The sequence below is a fragment of the Vollenhovia emeryi genome, unplaced genomic scaffold (assembly GCF_000949405.1).
Source record: "Vollenhovia emeryi isolate VEMERY1.0 unplaced genomic scaffold, V.emery_V1.0 DF939218.1, whole genome shotgun sequence".
NCBI classification, from domain to species: domain Eukaryota; kingdom Metazoa; phylum Arthropoda; class Insecta; order Hymenoptera; family Formicidae; genus Vollenhovia; species Vollenhovia emeryi.
Window position 1 is genome coordinate 141707 of NW_011967148.1, and position 20527 is coordinate 162233.

The window sequence follows — 20527 nt, forward strand, 5'->3', positions numbered from 1 at the left end:
CTTGAAGCAACCAGCGGCCGATTTCGGCGAATCGCTTGGATTGCCTCGAGGCAATCGCCATTTTTCGGCTATCATCTCGCTCGATCCAGCGAAAAGTGACTCGTCGATCGATGTCGAAACGATGTCGACGTATCAATTTGGCGGTGCTGATGCCGATTCAACATCGTTTCGGCATCGATCGACGGGTTATTTCTCACTGGGGAGGAGATCCTCTACCCCCAATGATAAATGATTCGTAGATCGATGTCGAATTGACGTTGAAATTGACAATGTTGATGTCGATTCGAATTTCTCACTGGGCCTAGTAGCACAGTGCATCGACCAAACACTGGTTAAACATTGGCCCAATGTTTGATTGTATCGGACCATTGTTCAACCAATGCACTGCGCTACTAGGGTCCCCTATTCCAGCCGGAACAACCCGTGAATCTTCGCGGCATAATCCTCTATCACCGTTCGATGATAGAGGCATCCCGAATTCTATGAACGCGTGGGTGAACGGTTCGTAGCGCGTCAGGTGCGAGCCGCGACGGGGTGAGAAGGAGGGAGGGAGGGAGGACGCACCCTTTCTTAAGAAACTCGAAGGCTCACGGCGACCCGCCGTCGCTTTCCGATAGCGTAGGTCGGGCCGACAAGACGATGATGAACCGAGCTAAAATCTCGCGTTAAATCCCTGCCGCGCACGCCCGTGTGCGTGCGTATACGCGCCGCACGCACACGCAGGCCGTGCGCTTCGTGCGATCGTCCAGCGCGCGTAGCGAAGCGAGGGAGTCTCGGAGGCGGTTCTTCAGTTTCGGTTAAGCGTTCGTCGAAGAGAGTGATACGTCTCTCACTCCCGGTCTCCCGGTCTCCACCTACGCCGCTACGAGTGCCGGGCCCGGGTGTCACGCCAAGAGGTTTCGGCTTCCGGCTTAAAGGCTTCGCCACCCACCCACGGTGGTCGTCGTCGATCCCCGTACGGGGGAGAGCGCGTGCCCCGAGGAGAGACAGCTTCCGTTCTCCAGTATGACCCGCCGTCGCTTCGCGACCGATCTCGGCCGGAATCGCGCGGAGAAACCGGCGACGGAGGCCCGAGGGATCTCAGACCGCGAATCCTAGATCGGGAATGTAGGGAGAGAAGGAAAATGCGAAGCCCGTTCGGTATCCTATTCCGCGTCACGTGACGGTGCGTACGATGTGAGACGAGGTGGTGAGATAGAGGGAAGGTGACGAGAGAGGCGCCTGTGATTTATCATCGTCGCGACAATCGGCAATTCCTCGGACTTTTAGTAAGACCCCGGTTCATGGATATCAAGGTCCAATGATGACGTTTATAGGGGCGGCGACACCTCTCTCTCTCTCTCTCTCTCTCTCTTGCCAAAGTAATGCCGAGATGCAATTAGCGCGCCGATGGTAATTACCGTTTCGTAGCGAAGGCGAGAGAGTGCAAAGTGCGAACGAGTGCGAAGAATTAGTTTCTCCGAGGGTGGCTCCGACCACTCGTTGTTTTCTCGTACGGACGCACGGTACACGAACGAAGAAAATGCCCAGGAAAAGAGGCCTCTCCTCTCCCAAGGCGCGAACAGGTAAGATGCCCTTCAAATCTCGCACATGGTGATCCATTGCATTTACCGCATTGACTACGTTCTCTATAAAAATATTAAGGCCTGGTTTCACCAACGCCGCTTAACTTTAGGCTTAGTTTAATTCGTTCTTGGTCTCTTTTCAACTGTTACTTGAGAAAGAGACAACGAACGAATTAAGCTAAGCTCAAAGTTAGACAACGTTGGTGAAACCGGGCCTAAGACGTTAAAAATGTATCAATGTCGGAAGCAGGAATCGCGATGGATTATATTTGAAAAAAATGATGCAGTTTTCTTTTAAAAAGAAAAAATATTTTTATGAACAGTCTTCATTATTACATGTTTCTTTTATGTGCAAATGCTTATGAAGATCCGTTTGTTTTGACATACGCGCTTGCTTGCGCCGGAGAAATCCTGAAAGCTTCTTTTGAGAGAAATCTGAATACACACGGTAGCTTGTTCCGCGTCCCATTGGGCTAATAGTTTCGTGGAACGAAGAAGAGTCTAATATGTATCAAATTCAATTAGGCTTGTTGGGTAAAGTACCAAGAATCTACTATAATCAGTGAAAACGATATACATAATCACTTCACAAACTGTACTCGACGTTGGTTATAAGAAATCGTTAAGCCGATACGGATTGCATTAATATTTCGTGAAATGATGCTGCTTCGCATCAATTTAGATCGGTATTTTCTGTACGTTGCATTTCTATTTAAATCGCAAATTCTGCTCGCACAGCGCATTATTAATATTCAAATATTTTAGCTAACGTTTACGCTAGATAAGAAATAGAGTGACTACTTAGCGATATTCCAGGAATAAATAAAGTGATTTAATGACGAATCGTATCTGCGTACAGTGACCTAGAAGAAACGTTTTATGTAAATGTTTAACGTGTTTCGAGCCTCGTAAATATTTATATTCGAAAATTGTACGATCAGCAATTAATAGCATAGGACAATTATGTTGGTTTGCAATAAATTGTCTTACGTCATATTTATTGACGTACGTATTCTCCCGGTGAAAAATGTTTCATGCATGAGCATGCATAAACATATAGTGTCATATAAAATTATCCACGAAATGTGTCCATACATATTTTTACATTGTATATTTCTATGTAATTCTGTACAATTCTACACAGTTCTAAATAATTTTATAAGATTTACGCGTGCTCTTGTATGAAAAATTTTTAAAGGGGCTAAATTGCTCATTTATAATTATATGTAACTTTGTACAATTGTACACAATTATATATCATTATAAATAAGTAATATTGTTCACATTAAAAATTTTTTCATATAAAAGCGCTGCATGAATCTATAAAATTACACACAGAAATGTGTAATGTAAAAATATGTATGAACATATTTGATGTATATTTTTATATAATTCCATATATTATTTATTAATGCAAAACTTTTTTTACGCCAATTTAAATGTATTATGTTTTTAACATATACTTTGTGCTGTGCCATATAGTATTTTTTTATGTAAATGTAAACTCGTTATTATAAGAAGTTGGAAACATTTCTCGCTTGACTAAATTTATCTAAGTCTTCCTTCAACAAGTGGTCTTCTGGGAGGAAATTGGAAACCAACCCTGTTTTTGTCCTATACTGTTATCTGTAATATCGAGTATTTTTGACCCTTCGATAAGTCCGATTCGAACCACATTTATCGTTCACGATACCGGAGATAATATCGCACTAATCGATTACTTTTTAGGGAACTATGTGCATTATGCTTCGAAATAAATATTTTCCAAGTTTATTAACTTTGTATGAAACTATCGCAAACGCACGTATACAGTAAATATCGGTAGCGTGTAAAGAATGTAAGTGTAGCAAAACTTTAATCATTAATTAATTCGAGGCCTATTTCGCATTTCAACGGGATTAATTTTGACTAAATTGTTAAATAAACTCGATCACCCAGATAAGATCGCGTATAAATGTGGCAAATCAAAAGCTCTCGTGCTCCCCTCGATATCCTTCCGTTGGAAGTTGAAAGATAAATAAGGAATCTGTCGCTTTTCACACACTGATTGCAGATTCCATTCTGCGTATATTTACGTGTATCTATATATTGTTTTACGAGCATGATATTCACCGATCTCTTTCGGTCCCTTCACGAATCGCACGTTTAGACAGGATGAGGCGTCCGCATACATAATGCCTCTATTGTAGTCTGTACGCCTAGAGCCTGGATTTGCAAATAAACGCGTCTCACCGCACGTGTATTGAGATTTCCAAATTTACCATTAACCATAACAGTTAAAAGACAATATATAGGTTCAATTAGAGGATCGAATGTCATTACCATCTGTTGCAGTTTCTGCTGAGACAAAAGCACCAGTCAGCCTGGCTTACTGGCTATTGCTACAGCACAGTATCCTAACATAGGATTCGAATCAAACACATTTCGTATACAGTATGCCTGCCTGAATTTTAATAATTCGCAAATTTATAGTCGACCAAACTGGCGAGAGTTTATTAAAACGAGAAAAAAGGCTACAACGTTTCGACCAAGTTACAAGTCCTTATCCAGTAGAATACACTGTAAAGTGATCGATTAAGTAGATTAATAATATGCAAAAGTAGGAGACAGAAAAACTATCGAAGTATATAATATTTATAAGAAGTTCGAAATACCTTATGTTTTAAGAAACATCATGAATGATCAAATTTCGTCGGTAACTGCATTTCATCGGATAAATACATAGTTCAATTGAAAAAACTAACCATCGGAAATACTATTTAATTGGTTTAGCCGATGGAAATTTTTCTCAGTGTGCAATTTCAAAGAGCGGTTATTTTAGTAAAGTTCGCATCAATCCTGCAAATCGATTGTAGAATGAAACACCTCCTTTTGCACATAGAGTTTCTAGAGTACAACCGAAAACAACTTGTTGCGTTTCGCACAAATTTCTACAAATCTCCTTTTCGTTTTACAAACTTTAATTCCAAGCTTATTCACCAAGCGCTTACAATGGCAAGTCGCTGAATAGCAACTGATACTAGTTTTCCTTGAAAGTTTTTCCTCAAGGATAACCGAACCTCCCGTACTTATCGTAAGATTAAGATTACTAATTAAACAACAGTCAGTGAACAAATTACTCGAATCAAGTATTGAAAAACTAACGGAGTTTACGCGGATAATTTTGCGTTGTATCATAATTACTGGATGTAAGACGTAAACTAAAATAATTCTCCGCGAGCTTTACTACGCGCGATATACCCGTGCTATCGAGGGTCAGCGGAGCCAATAGTGGTTTCTATGCCGCGTGCACGATGGCAAAGAGCAGAGGTCAGTAATAATGTAGCGTAAATGCGAAAATCGCGATGTCTGCGGCGGCATAATTGATTGTGGTGGATGGTATCGAAGCGGGTATTAATCCTCGATAAATTGCAAACGCGTCCGCGCGGGATCCTCCGGGTGGCGACGGCCCTTCTCTCGCGATGGTCAAACGAGATGCCGTCGATCGTCAAGCGCGGCCGCGACGGAGGAGAGGATCCGTCTCTCCCGCCAAGGCTGGCGACAAATCGTATCCCCGTCGTTAAACCCGTTACGTTACGTCTTATTACGTTACACTTGGGCGATCGGGCGCGATCCGATCTCGGTGAACGCCGGGAAATCTCGTAATGGAGATACTTGGGCGCGGGCATCGGAATATACGGGGCGATAATAGGTACACATAGCGAGACTCGTTGTCGGGGAGCGCTGACCGCGGAGATAACGCTCTGACCCGTTACAAGCTCCGAGAGTACCAAATGAATGCCTTCACTGTCTCTATCTTCCTGCGCCCAATCCAAATATGCGGCCCTTTTTCCTCCCTGGCCGCCCTTTACAGGCCGTTTAGCGACGGCCCCGCGGATCTGCGATCTTCTCTCCTCTCGGGTTCCGCGGCCGCGCCGCCGCGCCGCGCGGCGAACGGCCGCGGCGTTCCTGTTCGCCACGTTTCCCCGCGCCGCGTAGGAACGCTGTAAATTTACATTGCAATTTTAAATCCTCATCTTCCTGCGCGTTTCACCTCGATGCGAGCCACTTGAAGCTCGGCGATCACGCAAATATCGAATTTTTACGCAAAACCGGATTTTCTGTTGAAACGGTCATTTCCTTACGTAAAGAGAGTGTAAAGGCATTAAATTCCGTTAATAACTGGCTTATTACACATTTTCTGCTCTTCGAGGGCAACGTGCAATGCAGTGTTTTCCCTACGTGGTTAATCCTTATTCAGTCGTCGCGCGGTGTCTTTAAAACAAATATTATCTCCAATGTAAAAGGTCTTTGCTTGTATTGTACATTTTTGTAAATCTAATTAAAAAAAACAGAAAATCTTTGAATTCTCGGCGTTAAAGATAAAAATTGTCTTTTTATATTAAGGCCTGTCAAGACTTCACGCGTCGACTCGACACGAAAAATGGCGCGACGACCGAAGGGTTAAATGAACAAACGAAAAGTAGACTTTGAAAGTCAAAGCGCGATTATTGCGCGAATCAACTGTATCAATACTTGAGTTAACATCTCATAGTAAAGTACAAATAAAATACAATTCGTACGTTTCGGCTCTGCTTCGAGTCATGCGCTATCGACGCTACGATGAATTACACAAACTTTAAATAATATTCAAATAATTTCACGTTCTCCGACGAGAGAATGCGAGTGCGCAGAGGCTGAATGTGCAAAGTTATTGAATTTTCCGGAGACAATTGAAAAATTCTGCTAATGTTCATGACGTAACAAATGTTAGTAATCAACCTGAAATTCAAGGGTTAATTGAGCTCAGCAACGAGAAATAAAACTTGCCAAACAAGGATCGGAGAACGCGAGATTGAAATAATGAAGAAAGTTAATTTTCAATCTTTAACAGATTTTCCACGAGCAAGGCGAAAGTAACAAAGCGTGCTACGTTAAACTTTAGTACACCAGTAAATAAATGCGAGCCAGGCTTCCGAAAACGCGGATCCGCCACTGAGGGAGAGTGCACGATGTAAAGAACAAGTGGTCTTATTGCAGATTTATCAGTGACGGCTTCCAATCAACGCGAGCCAGATATAATAGTGCAATTGCCCGCGAACTACGGCAGCCCCGAGATCAAAGCGTGCAGGGATCATCCGCATATCTGCGGAAAGGAGGCGGCCTGCCGCACCTTCGCGGACAACACGTCGAAGTGCGTGTGCCCTCACGACCTGTCGCCGCCAACGTCGGATTTAAGATGTCCGAATCGTCTAATTGGTAAAGATTCCACAAAAAGCTTTGCTACAGAAGACAAGCAATTTTGGCGAAAATTTTGCCATAAATACAATAATTGCTCGGACATTTTTCTCAGTGTAATTTACTCGGGAAACGCAATCGGAAAAATTAACCGTCGGAAACGCTATTTAATTTATTTATCCGATGGAAAAATGTTCTCAGTGCAATTATATATAACTTTGTACAATTGTACACAATTATACATAATTATAAATAGGCAATGTTTCACATAAAAATTTTGTTCATATAAAAGCATGTATGCTGAGTTTATCGGCATTGCAATTAGTATGACGTAATGTAAGGCTAATAATTTAATGTAACAGGATAATAATTTTTCAGTTCCTCTCACGCCTCGTCCTATACACAATATAATACCACCGAGTGGCAACAACGGCACGAATAGCACGAACGCGCTTCCGGAAGCAGAGCTATCTTTACCGGTATCTCTACTGTCTCTTTTCCAGTATCCTTACTGTTTGTCAGAATTTTTAAGTTTCACATAAGTGTTTGACATTTAGTGTAAGCGCCATTGTTCGCGAGCTACTTACAAGCATAATGAATTATTTGAAATCAACGCGACAGGTGGAGGGGTTGAAGTACAAGGTACCTGAAATCATAGGAGTAGCTGTAGCTTTCGCCGCGGTAATCGTGCTCGTACTGAGCGTCGTGTACGGCGTGAGAAGACGGAGTTACAACATCAAGTCGCAAAGAGGCCCTCTGGACGTAAGTCGCCGTTTCTTTCATCGCGAGACAATATTCATCTCGGGATGCGTAAAACGGAGCTATCCGCGGAAGATCTCGACGAAAGAGGCGATCGCGAACGGATTAATCATATTGGAAGACGGCCCGAGCGTAGATAGTGATAACACTAATCAGAGGTTTCTTCAGATCACGAGGGTTTCGGGCAAGCCCGATAAAGTGGAGTCGACGCGCGTTAGCGATCCTTACGGTTCCAAGTTACGTAACATTTTCAGCCATCGCTTTGCTGCCGAGACTGCGACGAAGGAGTACAAAGAAATCTTTAAAAAAAAAACGTGGGGCGACAACATGGGTGATTCAAGATCACGTAGTAAGGAAATCTTACTGACAATAAGTTACGTTCACCCCTTGTCAGCGTTGTCGACTTGTCAAATTCAAGATCCTTGCCACTTGATCTTGAATTTGAAGAAGTCAAGGGGAGAATGTGATTTATTGTTAATGAAATCCTCACTTTTTGATCGTGAATTACTCATGTTATCGCCCCATATTTTTTTTTTTTAATAAGATTTGTTTGTATTTCTTTGTCGCAGTCTCGACAGCAAAGCGATGACTGAAAATGTTACGTAACTTGGTGCCGTAACTTGGATCGCTGACACGCGTCAACTCCACTTTATCGGGCTTGCCCGAAACCCTCGTGATCTGAAGAAGAGGCAAGAAAAACAGGCTAGGACTAGACCAGGATTTGTATTGAACCTGGGACCTCCCGCTTGCCAGGCGAATGCTCGCCCAGCTGAGCTATTCAGGCCCACACTCAAAACTCTTCTCGCTTGTCTATTTCATTTCGCTGAACAAAGTAGGAATAATAAATGTGGAGATAATTGTAATTATAAGATTGTAACCCCAAGGAGATCCATAAAGATTATTATTATTAACTAATATATAACTAATCTATATATTTCCTTGAAAAGGACCACAATCCGGATGGTCGAAGCGTTGAAATAAATTGTTAAATTATGCCACCCAGCCAGTTTAAAGTCGTCGAATAATTTTTCTTGTTGTCGTTAATCAATTACATGGCGACAATAATATTCGTCTTGTTACAATAAATATGCTTCTTGGACTACAGTACTCTGCAGTCACACCTTTGCATTGCATTTTTGATTCTGTGTTCTTTTGGGAAAAATTTTGCCTTCCAAATATTTTATACAAATATTTTATACTGTACTTTTAAACTTTATGTTTTAACAAATTTGAACTATATTAAATTAATTATATCTCGTATTTATTTCTGTCATTTTATTTTTTGCGCCCTTTCGTTAATAGACGAGTAAATTCCGAGATTTTTTTTAAACAAATGCACATTTTTTATCATTCTCAATATTTATCATGCTCGTGATATCTTAACAGGGAACGCCAATAAATCTGAAGAAAGGACTATTATTAGCGCATAAGTACACGTCTAATCCTCAATATTTCACGTGCACGTCACCGGAGGTTCCGATAATACATCGCGAAAGCCTTATGTTTCTCCACGATATCGGCGAAGGATGTTTCGGGAAGGTTTACAAAGGTAAAGCAACACTTTGTATAAGTGAAAATAAAATGAATTGAGAAGCAATTCATCGAGAATTCTTTTCTACCAAGGTCAATTCAACAGGATCAGAAAGTGACAGTATTACAAAGTAAAGTTTTCATGTGTATTTAAAAAAAATTTACTCGTAGAGCCTCGACTTCACAGAGTCGCCAGATAATCCCAGTCAGAAATGACTAGAAAACCAACGTCGAAACGATATCGAATCGATGCATTTTGGTTTCATTTTCGACTTGGCTCGAAAATGGAACCAAAAATGCATCGATTCGATATCGTTTCGACGTCGGTTTTCCAGTCATTTCTGACTGGGGTAACGCTAGATCTTTCGAAAATCTTGCAGGCGAGCTGCACAACGGAGACACGCAGGAGATTGTCGCCATAAAAGTCCTAAAGGACACCGCCACGCCCGAAACCGAGCAGGACTTTATGCGCGAAGTGGACATCATGTCCACGTTCAGCCACGCGAACATTCTATCCCTGAAGGGCATGGTACTTCGAGACGCGACGAACAATCCGTGGATGGTGTTCGAGTACATGCCGCACGGTGACCTCGCCGAGGTGCTACGGGCGAACTCCTTGCAGTTCAAATCGTCGAAATCGGAACTTGAACCGTTAACGAAGGTATCGCAGCTGGATAATTAGTCGAAGAAACTTTGCGATAACATGAATGCGCGTATATATACAGTGAAGTTTCGCATTCAATTGCAAATTGTCATAGGAATCCTCGCATTATGATTCATTGTACGTGCGAGCTCGTGTGACATTAAAGTCTCTCCTCTCCGAAACGCGCCATCGCGCTTGTATTATCGCAAAGTAGTTCTAGCGAAACCTTTTATCGGTAGAAACAACTCACGGATGATGTGTCGTTGTTTATAGGACTCATTATACTGGATCTCGATTCAAATTGCGGCCGGCATGTCGTATCTGTCGGCGCAAAGATTCGTGCACCGTGACCTGGCGTGTCGAAACTGCCTGGTGGGCTCAGGCCTAACAGTGAAAATCGCTGACTTCGGCATGTCGCGAGATATTTACACTTGCGACTATTACAAGGTGAATACTGTTTTAAATAAGTTGACACGCGTAACACGTGCAGACTCGTGACAAAGTGTTGCGAAGAGATTTTGCACAGCTCATTCGTCGAAACGATGTCGAATCGACGTCGATCGACTGGTCATTTCTCGCTGGGCACTCTTCTCCGTTTTTTTTACATAGTTGTTATTATAAGCAGAAAATTACTAACAATAATAAATGAAACTGGACCGATGTAAATCGTCGAGAAGATGCCGTTCTCGGACCGGACTGGATCTTGGTAGCCTAATAATAAGATTTTTGCGTGAATTCTGTATATTTTTTCCGATTCAACAAACTGCGCGCCGATTATTTGTCGGTCTTAAAGAACAGTTTCTTGTTGGAGCAGTAAATTCTACTATTAAGTCGATTTTAACTTTGATGCCAATAAGCATCTTTTTAAAATCACAGTAAAGAATTTATCGCGGAAAACGTCACTCCAGCCAGAGTTTGAACCTGGACCTCCCTACAATTCGCGACGTGTGGATCTCTTCATCAATTCGACTACTGAGAAAATTATTATGTAACTTTGAAAGTCGTGTAGCTATTGTAAATAACATGACCTCTTCAGATTGGAGGATCACGTCTGTTGCCAGTACGATGGATGTCGCCGGAGAGCGTGGTGTACGGGAGATTCACCTTAGAGACCGACGTATGGAGCTTCGGTGTCGTTCTTTGGGAAGTTTACTCATTCGGAAAGCAGCCGTACTACGGATTTAGCAACGAGGAGGTCAGGCATACGCGAGCATTCGCTAAAATTTCTCTTTTATCAGTTTACCCGATGCGAAGGCCCGCATTTTATACAAGACCCTCTTTTCCCTAGCGGAAAAAATTTCTATAAATAACTACAACAAATTGACTTGAAATGGAAATTTGTAGAAAATTTTATATCTTCGTTGAAACATTTACTTTTGTTGTAAAAATATCTACGAAATAGTACCACAAATTACAATGTTCTCAAATCAAGAAATTATTGCGAGTAGTATTTCATGAAAATGTGCAATTTTGTAAAAATTAGTACGAAACTTTATTAGTTTAAAAAATTTGAGAAACAACAAAATCTTAAAGAATTAAAACATCTGCTTACTTGTAGAATATTACGAAAATTAACAAAAGTGTTGCAATTCTAGCATGTTTATGTTGATTTTTATAACACTTTTTAAATTTCCGTGGAATTTCTTAGATTCTGGCAGTTATATTTAATTTTTTTGTAGAATTTTGTAGAATGATTTCCGACAGGTTTATCAAAAAAAGCGCCTCTAAAAGTGGCTTTCTGATTGGCTACAAGCCACACGGAGAGAATTATCTCTTAAAATTTATCCTGAAAATCATGTAATCGTGGAACAACGTGGTATTTCGGAGAATTTGATGAGAGTTTTTTTGAAATTTTACCGTACATTTAACTAGTAAAATTTCAAACTCATAAAAGTCTTCGAAATCCCACGTTGTCCCACGATTTTTAGGATAAAGTGCACTTTTAGAGGCGCTTTTATCGCTAAAAGAGAAAGAATACGGGCCGTAGACTCGAACGTGTTTCTCGACGATTGTTCCAGGTGGTGAAGCTCATACTTCAAGGAACGATGCTCGTCCCGCCGGACGAGTGTCCGCCCATCGTTCGCGAGATAATGCACGATTGTTGGAAAATCGAGCCGCGGGAACGAATCAAGTTCCCCGACATTCTGGAGAGGCTGGAAAAGGCGCAAAACGAGCTGAGCCGGCAAGGGACGTTGCCCAGACCGCCGCAGGGCCCGGTGCTGCTACGCACCCCGGACGTTTTGGATCCGGACGGCTACTTGCTTCCGGCTCCTGCGATCCCACGCGAGTATCTGCAGGCTCTCCCAGTTCTGTCCGACTCATAAATTCGTGACAGCGAAGGGACCTTTGAAATTTAACTCTCGAAAAGTTGCTCCGCGCGCGATATGCGTGGAGGACACATCGAAAAAGTGCGAGGCCTATCGAACTCCGGTAAAGTGAAAATTAATGTAATATTCCGGTTGTGAAGTGCACGGTTTACTGTACCAAACGAAATTGAAATCGAGTTGAAAGCATAAAGCACGTAGTCCTCGTTATTATTATCTGGCGGAATAATTGCGTAGCAGAGAGTAATTTACGTCAAGTCTATGTATATAATAAATATAAATTGGATCCAATTTTTATGGCAAATGCCTCGACAAGTTTGAAAGTCGTCTTCTGCCTCTCAAATTTCAAACACTATATATTTTTGTAATTAGATATAATTAAAATTGTCTACCGAATTTTTCAGTCAATTTTTACTTGATTTTTCTTTTTGTTAAGAAGAAGATTGACTTTGAATTGATTGAAAAATTTTTCATAATACCTTAACTCATTCGAGACACAAAGTTTTTACAATAAAAAATTTAGTTCAATATCCATCTATGATGTTACACCCAGAAAAAAGTTTCTTTGAAATAAAACAAATTTTCTTTATATTTTGACCTTACTAGATTTTTATTTAATTTCAAAGAAATAATTTCTTTACGTTAACCAAAATTTTATCTGATTGAGACTGGAATCTCTAAGAGAATTCGTATCTATTTCTTCAAATCTAGCAAATGTTTTGGTAGCAGTAAATAAAAATTTAGTAGATTCAAAGGAACATATGGTTTTAACGTATCCCAGTTGGTTAATCTAAATAAATCTTTTCTCTAGGTGTACATTACAATTTAATTAAAATATTAAACTTAAGAATGTAAAATTGATTTTACATTCTATGAGCTAATTAATCGTTAAAAAAGCGAAAGCCCTAATCCATGGTACAAATAAATAATTATAGCACGAATTTTCATAACAATCACTGTTAAATATCGAGAAATATGAATTATACGTGTTACATAAGGAATGTACGAAAGCTTGAGGTATCAAAGTTTTCGAATGCACGGCCACGAGATAGTATTAATATCATTTTTGTGTTAGAGCTATTTTATTAGTGTTTCTAGAGCGTATCAATATATTAAAGATAAATAGAATAAGGCGACAATAAGAAGTAACAGTGAAACCGATGGTTTTCAATTTATAAACTATATTGCGCTTATATCGAGCACAATATATAATACATGCAAAATCTTTTGTTACTCGAGATTTTGTACATCGATATATCTACCCTGCAAGATCCATAAAGCCCCAATCTACAATGTGCTCTTTGCGTCTAGAAACATTCTATTTTGTAGTAAATAAATACGTTTAAAAAATTTGCGCAAGTGGACAAAATGTATACACCATACAATCGTACATTGTCGACAAAGTTTTTGAGCGTTTCGATTTGTGCCTATAAAATAGAATGTTTCTAGATGCAGAGAGCACATTGTAGATTAAGGCTCGAAGCGGGTGAATTAAGAAATGTAAATAGAAAAAGTATTCTCGATAGTTTACGCCCTAAGAGTTTATTCCCGGAGCATGATAATTATAAATAGCAATAGTGTTATAAATAATTTTTATTAAAACAAAAGCTTATGCCATATGACGATCGATGTCCTTCTTTCTCATCCTCGCTCGAGTCATAATTCGCAAAAGGATGTAGGTGCACGCTGTGCAACGAAACGCATTAGACATTTTTTTCAATATAAATACATATTTAAATACCCAGTGAGAAGTTATTTGTCGAAACGATGCCGAATCGACATCAATTTGACGTCGATGTCGATTGACGAGAGAGAAGCGTTCTTCTTCCTCTTCTCTCTTTATTAAAAAAGGAGAAGAGGAAGGTTTCGTATTGTTGCATCGAGTGGACCTTCACCGTGCGCAGTTAACGTGGAGATAGTCACACGATTTGTACCCCATTTCTCATAGCTGAACATACAAAAGTAGAACAGTCTACTGTTAACAAGAGAATCGACAGCGGTGAACGTAGAACAATTTATGACGCGTCGTAGCGGAATAGAATTAACAGTACAACGGTGGCACGGGAAAAGAGAAAATATACAGGAAACGATACGACATCGAGATCCGGAAAGGAGTTTAATATTTATTAATGAAATTGTCTTACTTTTCGCGCTAGAGAAAAAGATTCATGATCGAGCCCCTGTAATAATTCTACAAAAAAAATTAAATATAACTGCCAGAATCTAAGAAATTCTACGGAAATTTAATAAGTGTTGTAAAAATTGACATGAAAATGCTAGAGTTGGAACACTTTTGTTAATTTTTGTAATACTCTACAAGTAAGCAGATATTTTAATTCCTTAAGATTTTGTTGTTTCCCAAATTTTCTAAACTATAAGTAAAGTTTCGTACTAGTTTTTACAAAGATATAATCAACGAAGATATAAAAAGTTCTACAAATTTCTATTTCAAGTCAATTTGTAGTTATTTATAGAAATTTTTTGTTTTATAGAAAATTTTAGTTTGTAGTTATTTATAGAAATTTTTTTCCGCTAGGAAGTTTGTCGCTTTTCCTCTAGCGCGAACTCGTAGAAATTTTTATTGATAAATGCTGAGGCTCGATCGTGAATCCTTTCTCTAGTGTGAACTCGCGAAAAGTGAGAAAATTTCATTGAATTTAATATAAATATATCAATGAAATTGTTCATTCTTCACGAGTTCACGAGCTAGAGAAAAAGATTCGCGAGATCGAGTTCCTGAATTCGTTCCTGAAATCTGTCGCTTTTCACGAGTTGACGCTGGAGAAAAAGATTCACGATCGTAAGCCCCTGAGCGTAAAATCGGTTTCTGGTCGGTGCTGCCGCTTCGATTGTTGTTGCCGTGATACGACGGTCATTTGTTATTTTTCGAAGGTGATCCCGGGTGGGTGCACGTGACGAGAGCCGCACGGAAAAAAAGGGAACGTTCGAGGAGGACGTTCGAAACGATTCGCGCGCGCGCGGGGGGCCGTTTCGATCCGAGCCGATTCGCCAGCCGTCCTCCAGCCGATGAACGAGAGGATGTACGAGGACTGCGTGCTGCAGTCGATGCGATTCCCGCAGAAGCTCTGGCGGATCGTCAACGAGTGCAAGAGCGGGGCGATCTCGTGGGGCGAGGACGGCGGCACGATACTCCTCGACTACAAGAGATTCCAGGCGGAGTACCTGGACACGCGCCGGCCGATCTTCAAGACGAACAACATCACGAGCTTCATCCGGCAGCTCAACCTCTACGGCTTCCGCAAGGTCACGTACGGCCGCGACTCCTCGGGCTGCGACTCCTGCGACCCGCACGTGCACGAGTTCCTGCACAGCAGCTTCCGCGCCGACCGCGCGGACCTGCTGGCCAACGTCTGCCGGAAGGCCGGGAGGAGCCGGTGCGCGCAGCACGAGGCCGCGAGTGCCGCGGAACGGAATCCGCGAGCGGAGGAGACGGAGGAGATCGGGGAGAAGAAGGCGCGAGCGGAGGAGAGGCCGCGATCGGTGGCGAGCCGCGTGTCCCGCTTGAAACTGTGTCAGGTATATTTGTTAAGTTAAGTGCGAATTGTGTGCGAAGTACGCCATCACTTCTCGTACCTTGCGTCGCGCGAGGGAAAGAATTACGCGCGGCTTGTCGCTTACATCGATAAACACCGACTGGGATCTGTTGGAAAATTGGGTTATTCATTTATTGTTTGATGTATGAACATTGATATTAATCGAATGCTTTGTCTTCTCCCGAGATGTTTTGGCGATTCCTTAACGATAATATTAGTTTGATGATTTACAATAGCTGGCTCTGACCAAAACATTGGAGCAAATTGCTCGAGAATACCGACGGGAACACGAGGAAAGAAAATCGATTGTAACAAGGGATTGTCTGAAACGGATAAGAAACTCTCAAGAGGACACAGGTAATAAGTGTTGAAATCAACTTGATTACCATAGTGTTGTCAAAAGAATTTGCGTTGACTTTTCTCATTGATATAAAATAAATAATTGTTTTGTCAGGTTTTTACTATTAAAATTTCGAAATCCTTTATCGCAAATAATAACACTTAATATCGATAAAATTAGCGAAAGAACATCAATGTTGAATAAATTTGATAAAATTCAGGGAAGAGAAATCAACCCAGTGAGAAATGATTCGTCGAAACGATGTCGATTCGACGAGTCATTGCTCGGCGGACAATAAATGCACACAGAAGTCAACTTGAATTGACGATTACCTCTCTTTCGTCTTGCGATTAGTAAGAGAATTGTTGACTTTCAAGCTTTCGCGGCTGCTGCCTTCCTCAGTCGTAATGGCATTCCGGATGGTTGCCGCGTCCGTTTGCAGTGTGGTGCCGACGTTTAAATTTGCAGATTCATAAATGGTCGGAGTGCAAGAATAACTCGGATGCTGCGGAAGCGGTAAATGATACTTCGGATACCGCGTCTACAATAATATACCGCGGGAGGCGGATTTACAGGAGGAAGAAAGACACCGTGTACCATTGTACTCGGAATGGCTGGCGTTGGAAAGACATCGTTCGTTCGATACAGTATCAGAGTCTCCCAGTCCTGCACTGAAAAAAATTTCTGGTTGAATATGGACGAATCAGATAATTCCTTTAGGATTTACCAGAATTCCTTTAGGATTTACCAGAATTCCTTTAGGATTTACCAGAATTCATGTAATCCTACAGAAATTCTGGTAAATCCTAAAGGAATTCTGGTAAATCCTAAAGGAATTATCTGATTCGTCCATATTCAACCAGAAATTTTTTTCAGTGTGATGATGCAAACTGCAATGTATGCGAAACGTCGGTACCACACTGCAAACGGACGCGGCAACCATCCGGAAGCCGTTGCGACTGAAGAAGAGAATTATTATATATATATTTTTTGGAGTGACACACTGTCAATGCGTTCCATCTCACCGGAATGGCCTGGATATAATTCGAGTCTTTGCATATATTATTTTGCGCGTCAAAAGTATGACACGTGTATATAATGTGCTTTGAGATGCAAACTCAACAAATATTAATTGTTAGTGTCGAACACTCGAGCTAAACTTCGTCGAAGATGATTTTGGTAAACGATATCTACACGATTGCATGTTTGAAATACTTAAAAAAAAAGACATTTCACGTGTCGTAAAGATTAACGATTGCGTATATTTCAGTTCCTGTTTTGTACGAGATTGAATTCAGCAATGCTCCGAATCGGAAGCCTATCGTGGAACGGAGCGCAAGATACTCGGCGTTTGTTCCTATAAAGACCGACGCATCGTCCGAATGCAAAGCAATCCCGTCGCCTTGGCGTAATGCGTTGAATAAACGTGGTGTGCGCTTCAACGTTCAAAACTGAATTCGTTCAATTTAGCGTGAAAAACTACTGACTTTTCTCTCACACACGGTATTTATATTACTTACAATATGAAACTATTTTAAGTTAAATAAGTTACGTTGGGTTGTTTAATGTAACGACGATTAGTCACTATTGATAAGAAATAATATCTACATTGAAATCGTACGATCTCTCTAGAACATACAGTAAAAATGTTAAAACTTAAGTTTGAATAAAAGATATTATACGATGGAAAGTGAGGTCGATTTTTTAATTAAAAACATTTTATGAAGATTACGATATATTAATGTTTTAATAAATATTTTATTTGACAGAGAATTTATAAAAGTACATAAAATACATATATACATATATGTATATAATCAATCTTTACTTGTACTAGGTTCGGATTCTTTATTACTTCTTCGTTTAGCTTGATCCATTTTATGTCTGTCTAAGAAACTTCTAAATGACTCTTCCTCTTTCTTCTCTTCATCTTTATTTACCTCGAAATTGTTTTCCGTCCCGTCTTCGTCCTCGCTTGATTCGTTGCATGCGTGTTTCAGGTAGATTTCCGAAGTGTCGCGACCACTGTTAACTGTCGTGAGAAAAGGTACAGCTTCTCCCATTCCTTTTTTACTAGCCTCTTCCAATCGTTTCTTCTCTGCCCTTTTTTGCTTAGCTTCCCACTCTAGTCTGAGTTTTTCCCAATCTTTTTTGTAGCTCCTGTAAAAATAAAACATATCTCGAATAATAACAAACGTACACGACGTGGAGTAACGTGTAGCTTCGTGTATGAGCGGTTGACCCGCAATTTACGAGTTCTGGGTTCAGTCCCAGTCATTACTCCCAAGTACTTAATTTTTAGGATAACTGGGGAATTAAACGTTGAGTGAAGGAACGCGAAGGAGATGACAATGACAGTCTATGTATCTACGTCGACCTATATTTTAAATAAAATGTGGATATAAATGTGCCGTCATTAATGCAGCAATTTCTAAAACATTTATATGGCAATTCTTACGTTTCATACTCCAGCACGGCGGCTTCGACCAGCTTGAGAAACTCGTCGATTCCAGCACCCGTCACTGCGGAAACGCCGCAGCACTGCAAATGATTATAAAACTCGTCTAACACAAGCGCCATGGAGCCTGCAAGGTTGTTGATGTAACTGCCATGTTCCTTGTCGAGTGCTTCCTGGAACGCGTCCACGTTGCGCATCCACTCGATCGCGTAATCGTGCTTGACGACATCGATCTGAAATACATTAGCGGTGGGGCATCATTCGAGCGATTGCGTCTAAATTGATAAGATACGTCTAGTGTGTGGCTTGTGAAGAAAATTAGTTACCTTATTCATGGCCACGATGAAGGGTAATTTAGTTTTATAAAGTATGGAGCAAGCGTACAGCATGTTGGACATGAATGTAGCAGGGTGGACGCTTCTCACGGTGTCCATCACGTACACGATGACGGTCGGGAACTGAAACGCCAACGCTTGCGTTATAATCGTGCCGCTGGCGGACCACGTGAAGACCTCAATCTGCCCCGGCGTATCAATGACCACGTAATTGCACTCTTTACTGGCCTTGTCAATAAGCTTGGTAACCTGGTCGAACTTGGTGGTGAAGAGGTTCAGGCTCGTAACTATGCCACCGTTCGGGCCCAAGCGGTACTGTTTCACCACTTCTTTGTAATTTACGGTGTCTCTTATATCTAACAGAAAGTACAGCTCTGTTTAAGGCAAAGGCTACTGCAGTAATGATAATGTTTATTATAATTGTACCCATAGACACAGTAAATACAGACTGAGCGTCCCATTGAATAAGCTGAAGCTTGTGAAGAGAGAGAGAGAGACAGAGAAGATTTAAGAAGACTTTCTTTCTGTCTCACCATCGAGACCAAGGAGGCGCAGGCACGATTCTTTTCTCTTATGATCGTGTAAGGCAGAGAAAGAAAGTCTTCTTAAATCTTTTCTCTCTCTTCACGAGCTTCAGCTTATTCAATAGGACGGCTCAGTCTACATTTACTACGTCTATGATTGTACCGCACAGTAATTGATGCGATTTGTCATATCAACCGGGTTTACTTTTACCTATTTGGGTGGGGTACGGAACTTCTCTACAAGCAGGGTCTAAATTAATGACGTATGGCTTTCCTGAGCTGTACAGTTTAGAGACCAGCCTAGAAACGAACGATGTCTTTCCAACGCCAGCCATTCCGACTACAATGATACACGGTATCTTCCTTCCTCCTGCGGATCCGCCTGCCGTTGTAGACGCGGTATCCGAAGTATCATTTCCCGCTTCCGCAGCATCCGAGTTGCTCTTGCACTCCGCCATTTGTGAATCTGCAAATTTAAAATTTCACACAGGGCCCGGCGAGAGGGAGGCCCGGGTTCAAACCCTGGCTGAGGTATGATTTTCTGCAGTAGACTTTGAAATTAAAATTACTTGGACATCAACGTATCCTGTCTTGGCTCTTACTCCTTTGTTACCTTGCATTTAAATTTCACGTCACACTTTTGCCGCGAGCAAAAAACCGATCGCGGGCAAAGCGTCTTTTCTCGTTGGATTTGTAAAAGCTGGCCTGATCTCGAACGGCGTAAGAGTCAGAAGGCGATTTACATTGCGGACTAACAATGAGCGAATGGGACAGGAACCCAGATAGCTTTCATATCTAAAAGACATCTTTAAGACGACATTAAGTTGTCTTTTGGATATGCACGTCTAAAAGGGGTCTTAAAGATATCTTTATGACGTCTTTTAGACACGCATTGCTATCTAGGAAACTACCCCAATACCCAAACAATACGTTTGCCTAAAAGACGTCTTAAATTTATAACGAGTGGCATCAAAACACTAGAGCAATGTAGATATTTGTCGCAACCGCTTTTCTCCATGTACACTTTGTACTTTTGCAGAATTGACCGAGCGAAAAAACTCTTTTATCCCCACACTTGCAATTTACCTGTTTATTGAACTGGACACAATTGTTCCTTTGTGCACGCCTGCAATTTTACTCAACGCGCTTTGAACATGAGAATCGCCCCCGGAGCTCAGCGTCCGTCGAAGCAATGCTCTCGGACGAGATGGACGAGATCTTAACCCAACTTAACCTCGCCGAGACGCTCAGCTAACCTAACCTGAGTGCACTCTCCAC

At 41.3% G+C, this 20527-nt stretch overlaps 3 protein-coding genes across 4 annotated transcripts; 2 read left to right on the top strand and 1 right to left on the bottom strand.

Annotated features, from left to right (window-relative positions):
- Positions 1–718: 718 nt before the first annotated feature.
- Positions 719–12638, top strand: LOC105560877 (high affinity nerve growth factor receptor-like). Of its 2 annotated transcripts, XM_012010377.1 has the most exons (10): positions 719–1165; positions 1383–1565; positions 6585–6803; positions 7161–7261; positions 7404–7544; positions 8928–9090; positions 9452–9732; positions 9988–10161; positions 10751–10909; positions 11733–12638. In XM_012010377.1, exons 2-10 carry the CDS (start codon positions 1523–1525, stop codon positions 12036–12038), a joined length of 1587 nt encoding a protein of 528 aa, XP_011865767.1. In that variant the 5' UTR covers positions 719–1165; positions 1383–1522; the 3' UTR covers positions 12039–12638. The 2 variants fall into 2 exon arrangements, with proteins under 2 accessions (XP_011865767.1, XP_011865766.1); XM_012010376.1 differs by having other exon boundaries at positions 719–1565.
- Positions 12639–14993: 2355 nt separating this feature from the next.
- LOC105560879 (heat shock factor protein 2-like) lies at positions 14994–17622 on the top strand. The gene is made up of 3 exons (XM_012010378.1): positions 14994–15575; positions 15829–15949; positions 17203–17622. The coding sequence occupies exons 1-3, from the start codon at positions 15066–15068 to the stop codon at positions 17385–17387; spliced, it is 816 nt and encodes a 271-aa protein (XP_011865768.1). The 5' UTR covers positions 14994–15065; the 3' UTR covers positions 17388–17622.
- Positions 17623–17684: 62 nt separating this feature from the next.
- On the bottom strand, positions 17685–20490 carry LOC105560880 (GPN-loop GTPase 1). The gene is made up of 5 exons (XM_012010379.1): positions 20336–20490; positions 19461–19715; positions 18717–19081; positions 18391–18623; positions 17685–18092 (listed from the first exon to the last, which is right to left on the bottom strand). Exons 2-5 carry the CDS (start codon positions 19705–19707, stop codon positions 17750–17752), a joined length of 1188 nt encoding a protein of 395 aa, XP_011865769.1. The 5' UTR covers positions 19708–19715; positions 20336–20490; the 3' UTR covers positions 17685–17749.
- Positions 20491–20527: the final 37 nt, after the last annotated feature.